We start from the raw sequence: 23,900 nt of genomic DNA on the forward strand, positions 1-23,900 counted from the left end.
ATGTACTTGGTGGCAGCTTGTGCTGGTGCACCACAAGACACAAAATGGCCGCCGATCACCCCAGAAAAAAGTGACTGAAAAACACTCTGGGCAGCCTAAAAACTGTGAACAATTGAATAGCAGCAGTTCAATGATCCACAGCTGTAGATTGATCACTGACTTAAGTGTTTTGGAGGAGTTAATCACTGCCTAATCTCGCCCTAACAGTCACAGCTGCAACCTCTTCCTACACTGTTCAGAGCAGAGTGACGTGCGGCGCTACGTGACTCCAGCTTAAATAGAGGCTGGGTCACATGCTGCACTGGCCAATCACAGCCATGCCAATAGTAGGCATGGCTGTGATGGCCTCTTGGGGCAAGTAGTATGACGCTTGTTGATTGGCTGCTTTGCAGCCTTTCAAAAAGCTCCAAAAAAGCGACGAACACCGAACCCGAACCCGGACTTTTACGAAAATGTTCGGGTTCAGGTCCGTGTCACGGACACCCCCAAATTCGGTACAAACCCAAACTTCACAGTTCGGGTTCGCTCATCCCTAATTATGAGCCATATGTGGCCACTTTCTGTGGTTTGTAGGCTGGTGGCAAGATAATTTTGCATTGTACACAACTGAAAAGCAATAGCTATAGAGACTTATTCATGTCTTACAATAAGTCATGTCAAGTAATACTGCCTTATGCATGGCTGCCAATAGTTCTGAATTTGCAGGGACTGTCCATACTTTTCCTGGAAAATTCAGGCTGTCCTAGGATGAAAATGAACAGGGTTTACATAACCCCTGTTGATAAGTTGTTGGGACCAGTTTGATTTTTGGGCGTCCCTGTGGTGGGGTTTACATACCCCAAAAATTGACAACTATATTGTTGATATGTATGCTTGTATTTAGAGTACAGTAGCCTAAGAATTCAGCAGCATCTTAGTAAACTATGGTTACATAGTTGAAGAGATCAAGGTAATCTAGTCTAACCTAAAGCATGCAACGTTGATCCAGAGGAAGGTGAATAAGCATTATAAGATTTTTACCAGTTGTCTCATATTAGAGGAAAAACTCCTTCCTGCCATCCCATCTCCATAAATCTACTAGCCGTGTGATATTATTTCAACCAAAGCATCCAGGCCATTCTTGAACTTTTCAAATGTATCCACCTTTACAATAACCTATGGCAGATAGTTCCATAGCTTGCCTTCTGTTAAGTAAAGAATCCCCGGTGATGGTGAAACTTTCTGTACTCTAGACAGAGGATAGCCCCTTGTTATGGTTAACAATATTTTTGAAATGAAGAAAGTTTATTGAATTTGCCTTGTCCGTTGCGGAGATTCGCAAATTAATCTCACCCCTTAATACATACCAAATGGTATTTTGAGGCCCAAGTAAGTGGGAGTCTGGGGTCAACATCTCTCAAGATAGATTAAATTGTAGACAACCAGTAAGGAGCAAACGTTTTTTTGGGGGTGAGTTAAGTTAAGGTAAGGGAGAGGGAGGGAAATATGGCTTTGAAGTATATGACACAAAATTGTACATTGAAAAATAACTAAGGTCACAGGGTATATCCTACTGAATTCATGATATTTAAAATCTGTCAATGTTACAAGATTTGGAATAATGCACTTTTTGTAATTTAAATTTCTAATAAAGAGAATAAAAAAAAAAATATTTCTTATTTTACCTTCCTTGAGCTAAAAGGTTTACCACACTTACAGTATTGGTAATCTGCTCTAAATGTTTCTTTCTTAGGTTTTTCTGTAATAATTGGATAATAAACAGGCAGCAAAAAATATTAAAAGTCTGTATTTTAACAGTATATTATATACTGAGCAGCAAGCCGTACAGCACGTTAAAACATGCCTGATATGCACTCTCCACTTCAGCATGTCAATCCGCATGACTAATATTTAATTACAACTAAAGTCTCAAAGATTAAAAAACTGCTCAACTCACATCAGTTGACTTACTTAAAAGATAGTGAACAGTGAAGCATGGCCTCTTTCACGGGCTGCAGAGCCACGGATGGGATCCTGACATGCACTACACTTCTGACATTGATATCTTCTGGCTGGATTGGCTTCCATAGATCCAACTGTTGCAAAATAATGAGAATAAATCACACATCATGTAGTTTATGAATGGAACAGAGCACATAGTCAGTGATGTCTAGGAATTATGTTCATTAGTATTCAGTGGAAGAACAAACTGAGATTTATTGCTCAACATGCATGCATGTCTAATTGCTTCCCCAGCACATTAATTACTCTCTGCCTATAATTCACAAGAAGCCAGGTGAATCCGTAATAATGTGCTGTAATAAAAGGATCTGCAGTAGATCACTTTAGGCGGCCCATCTACAAAAGCAAATTCACCAGGTTTCATCTTGGTTTTATAGTGATCTTTCTACCCAATCCTTGTTATTAACCAGGAAACCTATTAAGGCAAATTAAAGAAACATGATGTTTCAATAATTCATAAGATGAATGCATATATTGTCTTCATAGGGCATAGGAGGTATTATGGCTTTAATGGTGGGCATTGTGGCTGGCATAGCTACCGATGTAGCAGGGATAACACACGCACTCTTAAATCAGATTTCTTAACTCATCGCGTTATCTTGAAGCAAAAGCCATTGAAAAGCAATTGCTTAATGCATTTAGTTTCATTTAGTTTAGATAACATGTCTCATAAAGATTGTGTGTTAACCCTGCTACATCCATATCTTGTGGCATAAGGGGCTTTAGGGGTTTTATGGCTGTTGTGGGGAGCATTTCTGTAATATATGGTATGGGATGTAAATATGTGAGACTCTACAAAAAATAATAAACTAAAAACTAAAACAACTAAAAAACAAAACAAAAAAAGATCACTCCAATCTGGGCCAAATGGGGAAATTTGAGGTGAGTACTACAGTCAGAGGAAATGTCAACCATAAGCAAACAGATATTTTTATTCTCTAAGTGTGTGATCAATCTGTATCTACTCGTCTGGTATATGGTAGTAATAATTTGCTATATACAGTGGTGGTGGGGCTAACGCAGGACATGTGTTAACCAGGAAAAGCTTTCTTTCCTTGATGTTCTGTACTTATATTCAGGGGCAGTTTAACTCAAGATCTGTTTCTGCTAATGGCAAACGTTGTGGCCAAGTCTCGATCCTGCAGCTAGAGGCATCATGCAATGATGTCTTGGTTATTGGACTCGCTGCATTGAAGGAGCGCCACAGTTTAAGTTAGTAACATAGTACATAAGGCCGAAAAAAAACATTTGTCCATCCAGTTCGGCCTGTCATCCTGCAAGTTGATCCAGAGGAAGGCAAAACAAAAAACTGTGAGGTAGAAGCCAATTTTCCTCACTTTAGGGGAATAAAAAATTCCTTCCCGACTCCAATCAGGCAATCAGGATAACTCCCTGGATCAACGACCCCTGTCTAGTAGCTATAGCCTGTAATATTATTACACTCCAGAAATACATCCAGGCCCCTCTTGAATTCCTTTATTGTACTCACCATCACCACCTCCTCAGGCAGAGAGTTCCATAGTCTCACTGCTCTTATCATAAATAATCCTCTTCTATGTTTGTGTACAAACCTTCTTTCATTCAGACGCAGAGGATGTCCACTCGTCACAGTCACAGTCCTGGGGATAAATAGCTGATGGGATAGATCTCTGTACTGACCCCTGATATATTTATAATTAGATCTTCCCTCAGTCGCCTTTTTTCTAAAGTGAATAACCATAATTTTGATAATCTTTCAGGGTACTGTAGTTGCCCCATTCCAGTTATTACTTTAGTTGCCCTCCTTTGGAACCTCTCCAGCTCTGCTATGTCTGCCTTGTTCACAGGAGCCCAGAACTGTACACAGTACTCCATGTGTGGTCTGACTAGCGATTTGTAAAGTAGTAGGACTATGTTCTTATCACGGGCATCTATGCCCCTTTTGATGCAACCCATTATCTCATTGGACTTGGAAGCAGCTGCCTGACACTGATTTTTGCAGCTTAGTTTGCTGTTTATAAAAATTCCTAGATCCTTTTCCATGTCAGTGTTGCCGAGTGTTTTACCATTTAGTATGTACGGGTGATTTGCATTATTCCTTCCCATGAGCATAACCTTACATTTGTCAGTGTTAAACCTCATCTGCCACTTCTCTGCCCAAGCCTCCAATCTATCCAGATCCCTCTGTAGTAGTATACTGTCCTTGTTGAGGGAAGTGTTATATATATAAATACGTATGTGCCCTGACATATATACATATGTATTGGCCCTTTTCTATGGGCCCGTCCAGGTGGGACATCTGGGTGGGCTTATTAGTCATATCTATATATGTGTATATGTATATATATATATATATATATATATATATATATTTATGGATGTGCCCCAAGCATCCATGAATATATATGCAGGTATACATATATATATATATATCAGTGTATGTACAGTACAGACCAAAAGTTTGGACACACCTTCTCATTCAAAGAGTTTTCTTTATTTTCATGACTATGAAAATTGTAGATTCACACTGAAGGCATCAAAACTATGAATTAACACATGTGGAATTATATACATAACAAAAAAGTGTGAAACAACTGAAAATATGTCATATTCTAGGTTCTTCAAAGTAGCCACCTTTTGCTTTGATTACTGCTTTGCACACTCTTGGCATTCTCTTGATGAGCTTCTAAAGGTAGTCACCTGAAATGGTTTTCACTTCACAGGTGTGCCCTGTCAGGTTTAATAAGTGGGACTTCTTGCCTTATAAATGGGGTTGGGACTATCAGTTGTGTTGTGGAGAAGTCAGTTGGATACACAGCTGATAGTCCTACTGAATAGACTGTTAGAATTTGTATTATGGCAAGAAAAAAGCAGCTAAGTAAAGAAAAACAAGTGGCCATCATTACTTTAAGAAATGACGGTCAGTCAGTCCAAAAAATTGGGAAAACTTTAAAAGTGTCCCAAAGTGCAGTCACAAAAACCATCAAGCACTACAAAGAAACTGGCTCACATGCAGACCGCCCCTGGAAAGTAAGACCAAGAGTCACCTCTGCTGCGGAGGATAAGTTCATCCGAGTCACCAGCCTCAGAAATCGCAGGTTAACAGCAGCTCAGATTAGAGACCAGGTCAATGCCATACAGAGTTCTAGAAGCAGACACATCTCTAGAACAACTGTTAAGAGGAGACTGTGTGAATCAGGCCTTCATGGTAGAATATCTGCTAGGAAACCATGGCTAAGGACAGGCAACAAGCAGAAGAGACTTGTTTGGGCCAAAGAACACAAGGAATGGACATTAGACCAGTGTAAATCTGTGCTTTGGTCTGATGAGTCCAAATTTGAGCTCTTTGGTTCCAACCACTGTGTCTTTGTGCGACGCAGAAAAGGTGAACGGATGGACTCTACATGCCTGGTTCTCACCGTGAAGCATGGAGGAGGAGGTGTGATGGTGTGGGGGTGCTTTGCTGGTGACACTGTTGGGGATTTATTCAAAATTGAAGGCATTCTGAACCAGCATGGCTACCACAGCATCTTGCAGCGGCATGCTATTCCATCCGGTTTGCGTTTAGTTGGACCATCATTTATTTTTCAACAGGACAATGACCCCAAACACACCTCCAGGCTGTGTAAGGGCTATTTGACCATGAAGGAGAGTGATGCGGTGCTGCGCCAGATGACCTGGCCTCCACAGTCACCGGACCTGAACCCAATCGAGATGGTTTGGGGTGAGCTGGACCGCAGAGTAAAGGCAAAAGGACCAACAAGTGGTAAGCATCTCTGGGAACTCTTTCAAGACTGTTGGAAGACCATTTCAAGTGACTACCTCTTGAAGCTCATCAAGAGAATGCCAAGAGTGTGCAAAGCAGTAATCAAAGCAAAAGGTGGCTACTTTGAAGAACCTAGAATATGACATATTTTCAGTTGTTTCACACTTTTCTGTTATGTATATAATTTCACATGTGTTAAATCATAGTTTTGATGCCATTAGTGTGAATCTACAATTTTCATAGTCATGAAAATAAAGAAAACTCTTTGAATGAGAAGGTGTGTCCAAACTTTTGGTCTGTACTGTATATCTATATATATATATACACCCACGTGTTCTGGCCGGCGGCGTGCATGCACGCCACAGGACGGGCTGCCTCGGGAGCGAGCGACGCCGAACTTAAATAGTCTGGCGGCACTATGCTGGGGCACTTCAGAAACGAGCCCCCAGCCGGAGAGGATCATCCCCTGGACAAACGAGCCCCCCTGGAGAATGAGCAGACGCCCGGCTGAGTATCCTGAATCCCCCCCTATACCACCAACGAATATCATTAACGCTTACTCCCCCTATACCACCAATGCATTAACCCTTACTCCCCCTATACCACCAACGATACCCCTAATCCCCCCATAACCCTTGGAACCTTCCCCTGCAGCTCATTACACCCTGATACCCCTAATCCCCCTATAATCCTTGGTAACCCCTCTCATTACACCCTGAACCCTTGGTATACCCCTAATCCCCATATAACCCTTGGTAACCCTTACCTTCCCCTGCCCTGAGTCCTAATTCCCCTGTGTTCCCCCAGGCCCTCATATCCCCTGCTACCCTGGTATTGCCCCTGTGCTTCTACCCCTGATACCCCTTCATGGCTGCCCTGCTTACCCCATCAGCAGCAGTGTCCGTATTTACCCCTTGTTATTTCCAGTAGGGATAGTATATTGACAGGATTGGGTGGGCTACTGGTAAAGTGTATGTATGTGTATTATTGTAATTGTAGTTAGATGCTGGGGAGGAATTGGGACTGTGTTAGAGTAGTTAGAACCGTATTAGTGTGTTGTTATAGTGTGTGTACTTATATTACGGTATGCTGCTATAAATATATATATATCTATTCCCTTGATATAGATATATATAGTTATAAGTAAATATATTATACTGCGACATATAGTGTGTTAATAAATACCTTTATTTTAAGCACAGTGTGTAGTCTTTTGTGGTAGTAAGGCGCCGCAGCAATAGCCACAGGTGGTACAGTATAGAGTAAGGCAATCAGTAGTGTATGTTGTTTATTTAGGCATAAATAGGCAGAGGCATCACTAGACGACTCACGCCTATTTATGAATATTAATTATTGAGATTTGCATAAATATCTATAATTAATATCCCCTTTAACAGTCCTCATCAGTGTAAATTACTTTACACAGTTTAGTGTCATCTGCGAAAATTGATACTTTACTATGCAAGCCTTCTACAAGATCATTAATAAATATATTGAAGAGAATAGGGCCCAATACTGACCCCTGAGGTACCCCACTAGTGACAGTGACCCAATCTGAGTGTGTACCGTTAATAACCACCCTCTGTTTTCTATAATTGAGCCAGTTACTTACCCACATACAGACGTTTTCTCCCAGTCCGAGCATTCTCATTTTATATACTAACCTTTTATGTGGTACAGTGTCAAATGCTTTGGAGAAGTCCAGATATACGACATCCATTGATTCGCCACTGTCAAGTCTAGAACTTACCTCCTCATAAAAACTGATTAAATTAGTTTGGCATGACCGATCCCTCATGAAGCCATGCTGATATGGCGTTATTTGCTTATTTCCATAGAGGTACTCCAAGATAGCATCTTTTAGAAAACCTTCAAACAGTTTACCCACAACAGATGTTAAACTTGCTGGCCTATAGTTTCCAGGCTCTGTTTTTGGACCCTTTTTGAATATTGGCACCCCATTTGCTATGCGCCAATCCCGTGGGACATTCCCTGTCAGTATAGAGTCCGCAAATATCAGAAATAAGGGTCTGGCTATGACATTACTTAATTCCCTTAGTATACGGGAGTGTATGCCATCTGGTCCTGGCGATTTGTCTATTTTAATCTTTTTAAGTCACTGTTGTACTTTTTCCTGAGTCAGACAGGACACTTTTAATTTATTTTCCTCTGTGAATACATTGAATAAAAAAATATTTAACAGCTTTGCTTTCTCCTCGTCAATCTCTGCGACTCCCCCCTCATTACTCTTTAAAGGGCCGACACCTTCAGATTTATACTTTTTAAAATTTATATAATTTAAGAACATTTTAGGGTTTTACTCTCTGTCTCTAGTTTGGCCGCTTTTATTTGTTTTTTATGTTCTATTTTTTTTCTTATAGTTTTTCAGTGCTTCCGTGCCACCCTCCTGTTTTAGTGATTTATATGTTTTATTTTTGTCATTTTTTGCTTTCTTTACAGTTCTATTTATCGACATTGGTTTCTTTTTGTTCCTTAACCTTTTATTCCCATACAGTATGTACCTCTCACAATGAGATTTTAGGATGCTTTTAAAGATATCCCATTTTGTGGCTGTATTTTTATTTTTGAGGACTTTGTCCCAGTTAGTTAGGCCTATGGCCTCTCTCAGTTGGCTAAATTTAGCTTTTTTGAAGTTTGGTATTTTTGTTCCTCCCTGTAGAAATGCTCTTTTGAATGATAGCGGTTTTGTATACAGTATGAACATAGGCTGGTTGAGGTACTGTACACTGCCTACCTATAGGTAATGGAGTAAGTCTACTGTGTTACGTGCCACTTGTGCAGGAGGTGCACAAAAAAGCAAGCCAAGCTTTTTGTATGGAAATGTTGTCACAAATATGTGTGCTTGGAACAGTAGATGTGAAATGTAACATGGCTTTTAAGGTGTTTTGTACACGATGGCCCTGATGTACTAAAATTGGCCTTTCGTACATAAGTCTTAGTAGTCAAGTTCGCTTGTTTGAAAGGCCTCTTAATAATTCTGGAGGATCCCTGATGCTAAAATGTGCCTGACTATGAAATCTTCACCAGCTTTGTGATAATTAATAGTATGTTACAAAAATGCATTTATTATAATAGTTTTTGCTCCATTCATTTTTTAGTAACAGTAACTTTACAGAAGAATGTAACTTTTACTTTCCAGCTTTTTTTTGAGCGCCTCTATGGCAGCCACTGACTGTGCTTTGAGTCCCTGTGAGAAAAGCGCATTACAAATGTTTGTTATTTCTTAATATCATGCCTGTGAAGAAAATAGTATTACTGTTTAGTAGTCTTTTAGGCGAAGAAAACCATATCCTTTTAACAATGTGGTTCTGTAGTGGTAAACTTCCTCCGGCCATTCCGGAGGTCTGGGGTTCAATTCTTAATAGAGATCTATAAAATAATTTATTTAGTAAATATCTGTGTTTTGGGAGAGGGCTCTTCCCGCAACCCATATTTAATGGAGGTGCCACTCAGCTTCATTAGTATTTACTGGACCAGGCTCCCCAGCTGCTCCTGGCCTGGTGGCAAATCCCGATGTGTCTTTAGGCAACATCAACTACTGCATATCACTAGGGTTGGATTATAAATATAAACCAAAAAATACCCCAGCCACATGCATTTATAATGATATATTTTGCTGTTAGAATATAACCCGCTTTTATACCAACCTGTGAAGACCTACATATCTGCTGCAAGCATACGACTTGGTCCTTATACTGTGGGATGATTTGTAAAATCTGGTCCCTAAAGAAGAAAAGAAAAATTATAGTACATAGGTAGAGTTGAGCGAACACCTGGATGTTCGGGTTCGAGAAGTTCGGCCGAACATCCCGGAAATGTTCGGGTTCGGGATCCGAACCCGATCCGAACTTCGTCCCGAACCCGAACCCCATTGAAGTCAATGGGGACCCGAACTTTTCGGCACTAAAAAGGCTGTAAAACAGCCCAGGAAAGAGCTAGAGGGCTGCAAAAGGCAGCAACATGTAGGTAAATCCCCTGCAAACAAATGTGGATAGGGAAATGAATTAAAATAAAAATTAAATAAATAAAAATTAACCAAAATCAATTGGAGAGAGGTTCCATAGCAGAGAATCTGGCTTCCCGTCACCCACCACTGGAACAGTCCATTCTCAGATATTTAGGCCCCGGCACCCAGGCAGAGGAGAGAGGTCCCGTAACAGAGAATCTGTCTTCATGTCAGCAGAGAATTAGTCTGCATGTCATAGCAGAGAATGAGGCTTCACGTCAGCCACCACTGCAACAGTCCATTGGCATATATTTAGGCCCAGCACACCAGGCAGAGGAGGGAGGTCCCGTAACAGAGAATCTGTCTTCATGTCAGCAGAGAATTAGTCTGCATGTCATAGCAGAGAATGAGGCTTCACGTCAGCCACCACTGCAACAGTCCATTGGCATATATTTAGGCCCAGCACACACACAGGCAGAGGAGAGAGGTCCCGTAACAGAGAATCTGGCTTCATGTCAGCAGAGAATCAGTCTGCATGTCATAGCAGAGAATGAGGCTTCACGTCAGCCACCACTGCAACAGTCCATTGGCATATATTTAGGCCCAGCACCCAGGCAGAGGAGGGAGGTCCCGTAACAGAGAATCTGTCTTCATGTCAGCAGAGAATAGTCTGCATGTCATAGCAGAGAATGAGGCTTCACGTCAGCCACCACTGCAACAGTCCATTGGCATATATTTAGGCCCAGCACACACACAGGCAGAGGAGAGAGGTCCCGTAACAGAGAATCTGGCTTCATGTCAGCAGAGAATCAGTCTGCATGTCATAGCAGAGAATGAGGCTTCACGTCACCCACCACTGCAACAGTCCATTGGCATATATTTAGGCCTAGCACACAGGCAGAGCAGAGAGGTCCCGTAACAGACAATCTGGCTTCATGTCAGCAGAGAATCAGTCTGCATGTCATAGCAGAGAATGAGGCTTCACGTCACCCACCACTGCAACAGTCCATTGGCATATATTTAGGCCTAGCACACAGGCAGAGCAGAGAGGTCCCGTAACAGACAATCTGGCTTCATGACAGCAGAGAATTAGTCTGCATGTCATAGCAGAGAATGAGGCTTCACGTCAGCCACCACTGCAACAGTCCATTGGCATATATTTAGGCCCAGCACACACACAGGCAGAGGAGAGAGGTCCCGTAACAGAGAATCTGGCTTCATGTCAGCAGAGAATCAGTCTGCATGTCATAGCAGAGAATGAGGCTTCACGTCAGCCACCACTGCAACAGTCCATTGGCATATATTTAGGCCCAGCACACACACAGGCAGAGGAGAGAGGTCCCGTAACAGAGAATCTGGCTTCATGTCAGCAGAGAATCAGTCTGCATGTCATAGCAGAGAATGAGGCTTCACGTCAGCCACCACTGCAACAGTCCATTGGCATATATTTAGGCCCAGCACCCAGGCAGAGGAGGGAGGTCCCGTAACAGAGAATCTGTCTTCATGTCAGCAGAGAATTAGTCTGCATGTCATAGCAGAGAATGAGGCTTCACGTCAGCCACCACTGCAACAGTCCATTGGCATATATTTAGGCCCAGCACACACACAGGCAGAGGAGAGAGGTCCCGTAACAGAGAATCTGGCTTCATGTCAGCAGAGAATCAGTCTGCATGTCATAGCAGAGAATGAGGCTTCACGTCACCCACCACTGCAACAGTCCATTGGCATATATTTAGGCCTAGCACACAGGCAGAGCAGAGAGGTCCCGTAACAGACAATCTGGCTTCATGTCAGCAGAGAATCAGTCTGCATGTCATAGCAGAGAATGAGGCTTCACGTCACCCACCACTGCAACAGTCCATTGGCATATATTTAGGCCTAGCACACAGGCAGAGCAGAGAGGTCCCGTAACAGACAATCTGGCTTCATGACAGCAGAGAATTAGTCTGCATGTCATAGCAGAGAATGAGGCTTCACGTCAGCCACCACTGCAACAGTCCATTGGCATATATTTAGGCCCAGCACCCAGGCAGAGGAGAGAGGTCCCGTAACAGACAATCTGGCTTCATGTCAGCAGAGAATTAGTCTGCATGTCATAGCAGAGAATCAGGCTTCACGTCAGCCACCACTGCAACAGTCCATTGTCATAAATTTAGGCCCAGCACCCAGGCAGAGGAGAGAGGTCCCGTAACAGACAATCTGGCTTCATGTCAGCAGAGAATTAGTCTGCATGTCATAGCAGAGAATGAGGCTTCACGTCAGCCACCACTGCAACAGTCCATTGGCATATATTTAGGCCTAGCACACAGGCAGAGCAGAGAGGTCCCGTAACAGACAATCTGGCTTCATGTCAGCAGAGAATTAGTCTGCATGTCATAGCAGAGAATGAGGCTTCACGTCAGCCACCACTGCAACAGTCCATTGGCATATATTTAGGCCTAGCACACAGGCAGAGCAGAGAGGTCCCGTAACAGACAATCTGGCTTCATGACAGCAGAGAATCAGTCTGCATGTCATAGCAGAGAATCAGGCTTCACGTCAGCCACCACTGCAACAGTCCATTGTCATAAATTTAGGCCCAGCACCCAGGCAGAGGAGAGAGGTCCCGTAACAGAGAATCTGGCTTCATGTCAGCAGAGAATCAGTCTTCATATCATAGCAGAGAATCAGGCTTCACGTCACCCACCACTGTAAGAGTCAATTTTCATAAATTTAGGCCCAGAACCCAGGCAGAGGAGAAAGGTCCCGTAACAGACAATCTGGCTTCATGTCAGCAGAGAATCAGTCTTCATATCATAGCCTAGAATCAGGCTTCACGTCACCCACCACTGTAAGAGTCAATTTTCATAAATTTAGGCCCAGAACCCAGGCAGAGGAGAAAGGTCCCGTAACAGAGGATCTGGCTTCATGTCAGCAGAGAATCAGTCTGCATGTCATAGCAGAGAATGAGGCTTCACGTCACCCACCACTGCAACAGTCCATTGGCATATATTTAGGCCTAGCACACAGGCAGAGCAGAGAGGTCCCGTAACAGACAATCTGGCTTCATGTCAGCAGAGAATCAGTCTGCATGTCATAGCAGAGAATGAGGCTTCACGTCACCCACCACTGCAACAGTCCATTGGCATATATTTAGGCCTAGCACACAGGCAGAGCAGAGAGGTCCCGTAACAGACAATCTGGCTTCATGACAGCAGAGAATCAGTCTGCATGTCATAGCAGAGAATGAGGCTTCACGTCACCCACCACTGCAACAGTCCATTGGCATATATTTAGGCCTAGCACACAGGCAGAGCAGAGAGGTCCCGTAACAGACAATCTGGCTTCATGTCAGCAGAGAATCAGTCTGCATGTCATAGCAGAGAATGAGGCTTCACGTCACCCACCACTGCAACAGTCCATTGGCATATATTTAGGCCTAGCACACAGGCAGAGCAGAGAGGTCCCGTAACAGACAATCTGGCTTCATGACAGCAGAGAATCAGTCTGCATGTCATAGCAGAGAATGAGGCTTCACGTCACCCACCACTGCAACAGTCCATTGGCATATATTTAGGCCTAGCACACAGGCAGAGCAGAGAGGTCCCGTAACAGACAATCTGGCTTCATGTCAGCAGAGAATCAGTCTGCATGTCATAGCAGAGAATGAGGCTTCACGTCACCCACCACTGCAACAGTCCATTGGCATATATTTAGGCCTAGCACACAGGCAGAGCAGAGAGGTCCCGTAACAGACGATCTGGCTTCATGTCAGCAGAGAATCAGTCTGCATGTCATAGCAGAGAATCAGGCTTCACGTCAGCCACCACTGCAACAGTCCATGGTCATAAATTTAGGCCCAGCACCCAGGCAGAGGAGAGAGGTCCCGTAACAGACAATCTGGCTTCATGTCAGCAGAGAATTAGTCTGCATGTCATAGCAGAGAATCAGGCTTCATGTCAGCCACCACTGCAACAGTCCATTGGCATATATTTAGGCCTAGCACACAGGCAGAGGAGAGGTTCATTCAACTTTGGGTAGCATCGCAATATAATGGTAAAATGAAAATAAAAATAGGATTGAATGAGGAAGTGCCCTGGAGTCCAATAATATATGGTTATGGGGAGGTAGTTAATGTCTAATCTGGACAAGGGACGGACAGGTCCTGTGGGATCCATGCCTGGTTCATTTTTATGAACGTCAGCTTGTCCACATTGGCTGTAGACAGGCGGCTGCGTTTGTCTGTAATGACGCCCCCTGCCGTGCTGAATACACGTTCAGACAAAACGCTGGCTGCCGGGCAGGCCAGCACCTCCAAGGCATAAAAGGCTAGCTCTGGCCACGTGGACAATTTAGAGACCCAGAAGTTGAATGGGGCCGAACCATCAGTCAGTACGTGGAGGGGTGTGCACACGTACTGTTCCACCATGTTAGTGAAATGTTGCCTCCTGCTAACACGTTGCGTATCAGGTGGTGGTGCAGTTAGCTGTGGCGTGTTGACAAAAGTTTTCCACATCTCTGCCATGCTAACCCTGCCCTCAGAGGAGCTGGCCGTGACACAGCTGCCTTGGCGACCTCTTGCTCCTCCTCTGCCTTGGCCTTGGGCTTCCACTTGTTCCCCTGTGACATTTGGGAATGCTCTCAGTAGCGCGTCTACCAACGTGCGCTTGTACTCGCGCATCTTCCTATCACGCTCCAGTGCAGGAAGTAAGGTGGGCACATTGTCTTTGTAGCGTGGATCCAGCAGGGTGGCAACCCAGTAGTCCGCACAGGTTAAAATGTGGGCAACTCTGCTGTCGTTGCGCAGGCACTGCAGCATGTAGTCGCTCATGTGTGCCAGGCTGCCCAGGGGTAAGGACAAGCTGTCCTCTGTGGGAGGCGTATCGTCATCGTCCTGCCTTTCCCCCCAGCCACGCACCAGTGATGGACCCGAGCTGCGTTGGGTGCCACCCCGCTGTGACCATGCTTCATCCTCATCCTCCTCCACCTCCTCCTCATCCTCGTCCTCCTCGTCCTCCAGTAGTGGGCCCTGGCTGGCCACATTTGTACCTGGCCTCTGCTGTTGCAAAAAACCTCCCTCTGAGTCACTTCGAAGAGACTGGCCTGAAAGTGCTAAAAATGACCCCTCTTCCTCATCCTCCTCCTCCTCCTCCTGGGCCACCTCCTGTTCCATCATCGCCCTAAGTGTTTTCTCAAGGAGACATAGAAGTGGTATTGTAACGCTGATAACGGTGTCATCGCCACTGGCCATGTTGGTGGAGTACTCGAAACAGCGCAACAGGGCACACAGGTCTCGCATGGAGGCCCAGTCATTGGTGGTGAAGTGGTGCTGTTCTGTAGTGCGACTGACCCGTGCGTGCTGCAGCTGAAACTCCACTATGGCCTGCTGCTGCTCGCACAGTCTGTCCAGCATGTGCAAGGTGGAGTTCCACCTGGTGGGCACGTCGCATATGAGGCGGTGAGCGGGAAGGCCGAAGTTACGCTGTAGCGCAGACAGGCGAGCAGCGGCAGGATGTGAACGCCGGAAGCGCGAACAGACGGCCCGCACTTTATGCAGCAGCTCTGACATGTCGGGGTAGTTGTGAATGAACTTCTGCACCACCAAATTCAGCACATGCGCCAAGCAAGGGATGTGCGTCAAATTGGCTAGTCCCAGAGCTGCAACGAGATTTCGCCCATTATCACACACCACCAGGCCGGGCTTGAGGCTCACCGGCAGCAACCACTCGTCGGTCTGTTGTTCAATACCCCGCCACAACTCCTGTGCGGTGTGGGGCCTGTCCCCCAAACATATGAGTTTCAGAATGGCCTGCTGACGTTTACCCCGGGCTGTGCTGAAGTTGGTGGTGAAGGTGTGTGGCTGACTGGATGAGCAGGTGGAAGAAGAGGAGGAGGAAGCCGAGAAGGAGGAGGTGGCAACAGGAGGCAAAGAATGTTGCCCTGCGATCCTTGGCGGCGGCAGGACGTGCGCCAAACAGCTCTCCGCCTGGGGCCCAGCTGCCACTACATTTACCCAGTGTGCAGTTAGGGAGATATAGCGTCCCTGGCCGTGCTTACTGGTCCACGTATCTGTGGTTAGGTGGACCTTGCTACAGATGGCGTTGCGCAGTGCACACTTGATTTTATCGGATACTTGGTTGTGCAGGGAAGGCACGGCTCTCTTGGAGAAGTAGTGCCGGCTGGGAACAACATACTGTGGGACAGCAAGCGACATGAGCTGTTTGAAGCTGTCTGTGTCCACCAGCCTAAATGACAGCATTTCATAGGCCAGTAGTTTAGAAATGCTGGCATTCAGGGCCAGGGATCGAGGGTGGCTAGGTGGGAATTTACGCTTTCTATCAAATGTTTGTGAGATGGAGAGCTGAACGCTGGCGTGTGACATGGTTGAGACGCTTGGTGACGGAGGTGGTGGTGGTGGTGTTGGTGGTACATCCCCTGTTTGCTGGGCGGCAGGTGCCAACGTTCCTCCAGAGGCGGAGGAAGAGGCCGAGGCGGCAGCAGCAGAATAGGCCGAGGCGGCAGCAGCAGAAGAGGTAGCAGGGGGAGCCTGAGTGACTTCCTTGGTTTTAAGGTGTTTACTCCACTGCAGTTCATGCTTTGCATGCAGGTGCCTGGTCATGCAGGTTGTGCTCAGGTTCAGAACGTTAATGCCTCGCTTCAGGCTCTGATGGCACAGCGTGCAAACCACTCGGGTCTTGTCGTCAGCACATTGTTTGAAGAAGTGCCATGCCAGGGAACTCCTTGAAGCTGCCTTTGGGGTGCTCGGTCCCAGATGGCGGCGGTCAGTAGCAGGCGGAGTCTCTTGGCGGCGGGTGTTCTGCTTTTGCCCACTGCTCCCTCTTTTGCTACGCTGTTGGCTCGGTCTCACCACTGCCTCTTCCTCCGAACTGTGAAAGTCAGTGGCACGACCTTCATTCCATGTGGGGTCTAGGACCTCATCGTCCCCTGCATCGTCTTCCACCCAGTCTTGATCCCTGACCTCCTGTTCAGTCTGCACACTGCAGAAAGACGCAGCAGTTGGCACCTGTGTTTCGTCATCATCAGAGACATGCTGAGGTGGTATTCCCATGTCCTCATCATCAGGAAACATAAGTGGTTGTGCGTCAGTGCATTCTATGTCTTTCACCGCTGGGGAAGGGCTAGGTGGATGCCCTTGGGAAACCCTGCCAGCGGAGTCTTCAAACAGCATAAGAGACTGCTGCATAACTTGAGGCTGAGACAGTTTCCCTGGTATGCATGGGGGTGATGTGACAGACTGATGGGGTTGGTTTTCAGGCGCCATCTGTGCGCTTTCTGCAGAAGACTGGGTGGGAGATAATGTGAACGTGCTGGATCCACTGTCGGCCACCCAATTGACTAATGCCTGTACCTGCTCAGGCCTTACCATCCTTAGAACGGCATTGGGCCCCACCATATATCGCTGTAAATTCTGGCGGCTACTGGGACCTGAGGTAGTTGGTACACTAGGACGTGTGGATGTGGCAGAACGGCCACGTCCTCTCCCAGCACCAGAGGGTCCACTAACACCACCACGACCATGTCCACGTCCGCGTCCCTTACTAGATGTTTTTCTCATTGTTATGGTTCACCACAACAACAAATATATTATTTGGCCCAATGTATTGTATTCAAATTCAGCGGGATATAAATTTGAGGCCTAGTATTTAGGCGCTGGGTGACCGGTATGGATTTAGTGACAGAATTAGACTTGGAAATGCACAGAAGCGTGTGTGTGAAGTTATTCTGAATGACCCTATGTGCACCTTCAATATTATATACCCTTTTAGGGATAGATTTCAAATAGCTCTGATATAGCAGAAACCACTAAATTATGAAATTGCTAAATTGGGAATTGTACTTCAACCCAGAACAAAAAATGTGCTTTGACGGACACTAAATATCTTGCCCAGCAACAACAGTACAGCGGTGGGTAACGAGAGATTTAGAGGGATTTAAATTTGAGGCCTAGTATTTAGGCGCTGGGTCACCGGTATGGATTTAGTGACAGAATTAGACTTGGAAATGCACAGAAGCGTGTGTGTGAAGTTATTCTGAATGACCCTATGTGCACCTTCAATATTATATACCCTTTTAGGGATAGATTTCAAATAGCTCTGATATAGCAGAAACCACTAAATTATGAAATTGCTAAATTGGGAATTGTACTTCAACCCAGAACAAAAAATGTGCTTTGACGGACACTAAATATCTTGCCCAGCAACAACAGTACAGCGGTGGGTAACGAGAGATTTAGAGGGATTTAAATTTGAGGCCTAGTATTTAGGCGCTGGGTCACCGGTATGGATTTAGTGACAGAATTAGACTTGGAAATGCACAGAAGCGTGTGTGTGAAGTTATTCTGAATGACCCTATGTGCACCTTCAATATTATATACCCTTTTAGGGATAGATTTCAAATAGCTCTGATATAGCAGAAACCACTAAATTATGAAATTGCTAAATTGGGAATTGTACTTCAACCCAGAACAAAAAATGTGCTTTGACGGACACTAAATATCTTGCCCAGCAACAACAGTACAGCGGTGGGTAACGAGAGATTTAGAGGGATTTAAATTTGAGGCCTAGTATTTAGGCGCTGGGTGACAGGTATGGGTTTAGTGACAGAATTAGACTTGGAAATACACAGTAGCGGGTGTGTGTGAAGTTATTCTGAATGACCCAATGTGCACCTTCAATATTATATACCCTTTTTGGGATAGATTTCAAATAGCTCTGATATAGCAGGAACCACTAAATTATGAAATTGCTAAATTGGGAATTGTACTTCAACCCAGAACAAAAAATGTGCTTTGACGGACACTAAATATCTTGCCCAGCAACAACAGTACAGCGGTGGGTAACGAGAGATTTAGAGGGATTAAATTTGAGGCCTAGTATTTAGGCGCTGGGTCACCGGTATGGATTTAGTGACAGAATTAGACTTGGAAATGCACAGAAGCGTGTGTGTGAAGTTATTCTGAATGACCCTATGTGCACCTTCAATATTATATACCCTTTTAGGGATAGATTTCAAATAGCTCTGATATAGCAGAAACCACTAAATTATGAAATTGCTAAATTGGGAATTGTACTTCAACCCAGAACAAAAAATGTGCTTTGACGGACACTAAATATCTTGCCCAGCAACAACAGTACAGCGGTGGGTAACGAGAGATTTAGAGGGATTTAAATTTGAGGCCTAGTATTTAGGCGCTGGGTCACCGGTATGGATTTAGTGACAGAATTAGACTTGGAAATGCACAGAAGCGTGTGTGTGAAGTTATTCTGAATGACCCTATGTGCACCTTCAATATTATATACCCTTTTAGGGATAGATTTCAAATAGCTCTGATATAGCAGAAACCACTAAATTATGAAATTGCTAAATTGGGAATTGTACTTCAACCCAGAACAAAAAATGTGCTTTGACGGACACTAAATATCTTGCCCAGCAACAACAGTACAGCTGGTGGGTAACGAGAGATTTAGAGGGATTTAAATTTGAGGCCTAGTATTTAGGCGCTGGGTCACCGGTATGGATTTAGTGACAGAATTAGACTTGGAAATGCACAGAAGCGTGTGTGTGAAGTTATTCTGAATGACCCTATGTGCACCTTCAATATTATATACCCTTTTAGGGATAGATTTCAAATAGCTCTGATATAGCAGAAACCACTAAATTATGAAATTGCTAAATTGGGAATTGTACTTCAACCCAGAACAAAAAATGTGCTTTGACGGACACTAAATATCTTGCCCAGCAACAACAGTACACGGTGGGTAACGAGAGATTTAGAGGGAATTAAATTTGAGGCCTAGTATTTAGGCGCTGGGTCACCGGTATGGATTTAGTGACAGAATTAGACTTGGAAATACACAGTAGCGGGTGTGTGTGAAGTTATTCTGAATGACCCTATGTGCACCTTCAATATTATATACCCTTTTAGGGATAGATTTCAAATAGCTCTGATATAGCAGAAACCACTAAATTATGAAATTGCTAAATTGGGAATTGTACTTCAACCCAGAACAAAAAATGTGCTTTGACGGACACTAAATATCTTGCCCAGCAACAACAGTACAGCGGTGGGTAACGAGAGATTTAGAGGGAATTAAATTTGAGGCCTAGTATTTAGGCGCTGGGTCACCGGTATGGATTTAGTGACAGAATTAGACTTGGAAATGCACAGAAGCGTGTGTGTGAAGTTATTCTGAATGACCCTATGTGCACCTTCAATATTATATACCCTTTTTGGGATAGATTTCAAATAGCTCTGATATAGCAGGAACCACTAAATTATGAAATTGCTAAATTGGGAATTGTACTTCAACCCAGAACAAAAAATGTGCTTTGACGGGCACTAAATAACTTTCCCAGCTACAACAGGACAACGGTAACGAGAGATTTAGAGGGATTTAAATTTGAGGCCTAGTATTTAGGCGCTGGGTGACAGGTATGGGTTTAGTGACAGAATTAGACTTGGAAATACACAGTAGCGGGTGTGTGTGAAGTTATTCTGAATGACCCTATGTGCACCTTCAATATTATATACCCTTTTAGGGATAGATTTCAAATAGCTCTGATATAGCAGAAACCACTAAATTATGAAATTGCTAAATTGGGAATTGTACTTCAACCCAGAACAAAAAATGTGCTTTGACGGACACTAAATATCTTGCCCAGCAACAACAGTACACCGGTGGGTAACGAGAGATTTAGAGGGAATTAAATTTGAGGCCTAGTATTTAGGCGCTGGGTCACCGGTATGGATTTAGTGACAGAATTAGACTTGGAAATACACAGTAGCGGGTGTGTGTGAAGTTATTCTGAATGACCCTATGTGCACCTTCAATATTATATACCCTTTTAGGGATAGATTTCAAATAGCTCTGATATAGCAGAAACCACTAAATTATGAAATTGCTAAATTGGGAATTGTACTTCAACCCAGAACAAAAAATGTGCTTTGACGGACACTAAATATCTTGCCCAGCAACAACAGTACAGCGGTGGGTAACGAGAGATTTAGAGGGAATTAAATTTGAGGCCTAGTATTTAGGCGCTGGGTCACCGGTATGGATTTAGTGACAGAATTAGACTTGGAAATGCACAGAAGCGGTGTGTGTGAAGTTATTCTGAATGACCCTATGTGCACCTTCAATATTATATACCCTTTTTGGGATAGATTTCAAATAGCTCTGATATAGCAGGAACCACTAAATTATGAAATTGCTAAATTGGGAATTGTACTTCAACCCAGAACAAAAAATGTGCTTTGACGGGCACTAAATAACTTTCCCAGCTACAACAGGACAACGGTAACGAGAGATTTAGAGGGATTTAAATTTGAGGCCTAGTATTTAGGCGCTGGGTGACAGGTATGGGTTTAGTGACAGAATTAGACTTGGAAATACACAGTAGCGGGTGTGTGTGAAGTTATTCTGAATGACCCTATGTGCACCTTCAATATTATATACCCTTTTAGGGATAGATTTCAAATAGCTCTGATATAGCAGAAACCACTAAATTATGAAATTGCTAAATTGGGAATTGTACTTCAACCCAGAACAAAAAATGTGCTTTGACGGACACTAAATATCTTGCCCAGCAACAACAGTACAGCGGTGGGTAACGAGAGATTTAGAGGGAATTAAATTTGAGGCCTAGTATTTAGGCGCTGGGTCACCGGTATGGATTTAGTGACAGAATTAGACTTGGAAATACACAGTAGCGGGTGTGTGTGAAGTTACTCTGAATGACCCTATGTGCACCTTCAATATTATATACCCTTTTTGGGATAGATTTCAAAGAGCTCTGATATAGCAGGAACCACTAAATTATGAAATTGCTAAATTGGGAATTGTATTTCAACCCAGAACAAGAAATGTGCTTGAACGGACACTAAATAACTCGCCCAGCTACAGCACTAGGGACAGATTTAGCTGGATATAAATTTGAGGCCTAGTATTTAGGCGCTGGGTGACCGGTATGGATTTAGTGACAGAATTAGACTGGGATATGGCCAAAAAATGAACAGACTATTGCTGGTTAAATGCACTTGGTGTGACAGCTTCACCCTGATGTAGGCTTTAGCCAAAAAACAACCACACCATTGAGGGTTAAATGCACTTGGTGACAGGCGCAGCTTGCCCCTGATTTTGTATATGGCCAAAAAATGAACAGACTATTGCTGGTTAAATGCACTTGGTGTGACAGCTTCACCCTGATGTAGGCTTTAGCCAAAAAACAACCACACCATTGAGGGTTAAATGCACTTGGTGACAGGCGCAGCTTGCCCCTGATTTTGTATATGGCCAAAAAATGAACAGACTATTGCTGGTTAAATGCACTTGGTGTGACAGCTTCACCCTGATGTAGGCTTTAGCCAAAAAACAACCACACCATTGAGGGTTAAATGCACTTGGTGACAGGCGCAGCTTGCCCCTGATTTTGTATATGGCCAAAAAATGAACAGACTATTGCTGGTTAAATGCACTTGGTGTGACAGCTTCACCCTGATGTAGGCTTTAGCCAAAAAACAACCACACCATTGAGGGTTAAATGCACTTGGTCGCAGCTTGTGCTGGCGCACCACAAGACACAAAATGGCCGCCGATCACCCCAGAAAAATGAGACTGACAAACGGTCTGTGCAGCCTAAAAACAGTGAGCAATTGAGGATCAGCAGCTCAATGATCCACAGCTGCAGATCGATCAGTTAATCAAGTCCTTTGGAGGAGTTAATCTGCCTAATCTCGCCCTACTGTCGCAGCCGCAACCTCTCCCTACGCTAATCAGAGCAGAGTGACGGGCGGCGCTATGTGACTCCAGCTTAAATAGAGGCTGGGTCACATGGTGCTCTGGCCAATCACAGCCATGCCAATAGTAGGCATGGCTGTGATGGCCTCTTGGGGCAAGTAGTATGACGCTTGTTGATTGGCTGCTTTGCAGCCTTTCAAAAAGCGCCAAGAAAGCGTCACAAAAGCGCGAAGAAAGCGACGAACACCGAACCCGAACCCGGACTTTTACGAAAATGTCCGGGTTCGGGTCCGTGTCACGGACACCCCAAAATTCGGTACGAACCCGAACTATACAGTTCGAGTTCGCTCATCCCTATACATAGGAAATGCATTTCTCTCCATGTAGGCAATCACAATTCACATGGAAAGCTGCCTTATCATGAAAGAGGTTTAATGATGCTGTTTTGAAGCCAGTGCCTACATAAGAAGTGTACAGCAGCTCCTCCCCAGTTAAAGCTGACGATAATGAATCCTTTTGTGAATACATTCATGCCCTGCTCATTTAATAACTGTAACGACCTTGAACATTTCTGCAAAATTCCTTTTTATCTCTTTTACATCTTACATTCTCAGGCATGGTAATCTCTGCTAGAATTGATTTTTATTTTCAAAAAGAGGAGGCGTACTTAACCCTCTGAGGGAACAATTAATGTGCTTAATACTGCACTAAAGTTTAGCATTAAATCTTAGGCATATTCCAGAGAGAATACAGTTTACATGGCCTCTCCAATTTAGAGGTTTTATAGCATTTGTAGGCAGATTGGTTTGAATAGAACTGCTTACTGCACTAAGGGGCATGGATTTTCTATATAAAGTTCCCTCATCCCATATGAAAGAACATGTAAACTATTTTTTTATTTTTACAGTATCAAGGTTAAAATTTAAATAAAATCAAAGTGGATGTGAGATTTTGTCACCACCAGTCACACAGCTCAGAATTTGCTCCATCTATCACATGGCTACTGGTATGATGACATTAGAAATTAAGAGTTTTTTAGTACAGCCTTAGGGTCCCTTCACACGTCTGTTTTGTGGATCCACGGATCCATGGATCCGCAAAACACGGACATCGGAGATGTGTGTTCCGCATTTTGCGGTCCGCACATCGCCGCCAGTAAATAGAAAATGCTTATTTTTGGGGGGATCGGAATTGCGGAGAAATGAATGGGTCCGCAATTCTGTTCTGCAAAATGCGGAACAAAATTACGGACGTGTGAATGGACCCTTAAAGAAAGCATTCAGATCTCAATTTGGGTGACTAACCAGTGCTATCACTGCAAATCTAAAACCCCTAATTTACAATATACCTTATATTAAATACATACTAAAACATACATACAAAAATTGAGTAACAACAATATCTGTACAGCGCTGCAGCATATGTAAGTGCTATATAAATGAATTAGCCC

The 23,900-nt window shown here is 44.1% G+C and overlaps 1 protein-coding gene across 3 annotated transcripts in view; it reads right to left on the minus strand.

The window, feature by feature from the left end:
• Positions 1-23,900, minus strand: part of CPO (carboxypeptidase O) — a 224,946-nt gene that overhangs the window by 195,456 nt on the left and 5,590 nt on the right. For 2 of the 3 annotated variants that reach the window (XM_044304955.1, XM_044304954.1), the window contains one exon: positions 1,951-2,075. In XM_044304955.1, the coding sequence (XP_044160890.1) occupies positions 1,951-1,976 (26 nt within the window). In that variant the 5' untranslated portion in view covers positions 1,977-2,075. Of the gene's footprint in view, positions 1-1,950; positions 2,076-9,414; positions 9,491-23,900 lie in introns of all 3 variants that reach the window. The other variant, XM_044304953.1, reaches the window with a different exon arrangement.

This window comes from Bufo gargarizans, chromosome 8 (genome assembly GCF_014858855.1).
Source record: "Bufo gargarizans isolate SCDJY-AF-19 chromosome 8, ASM1485885v1, whole genome shotgun sequence".
NCBI lineage: Eukaryota > Metazoa > Chordata > Amphibia > Anura > Bufonidae > Bufo > Bufo gargarizans.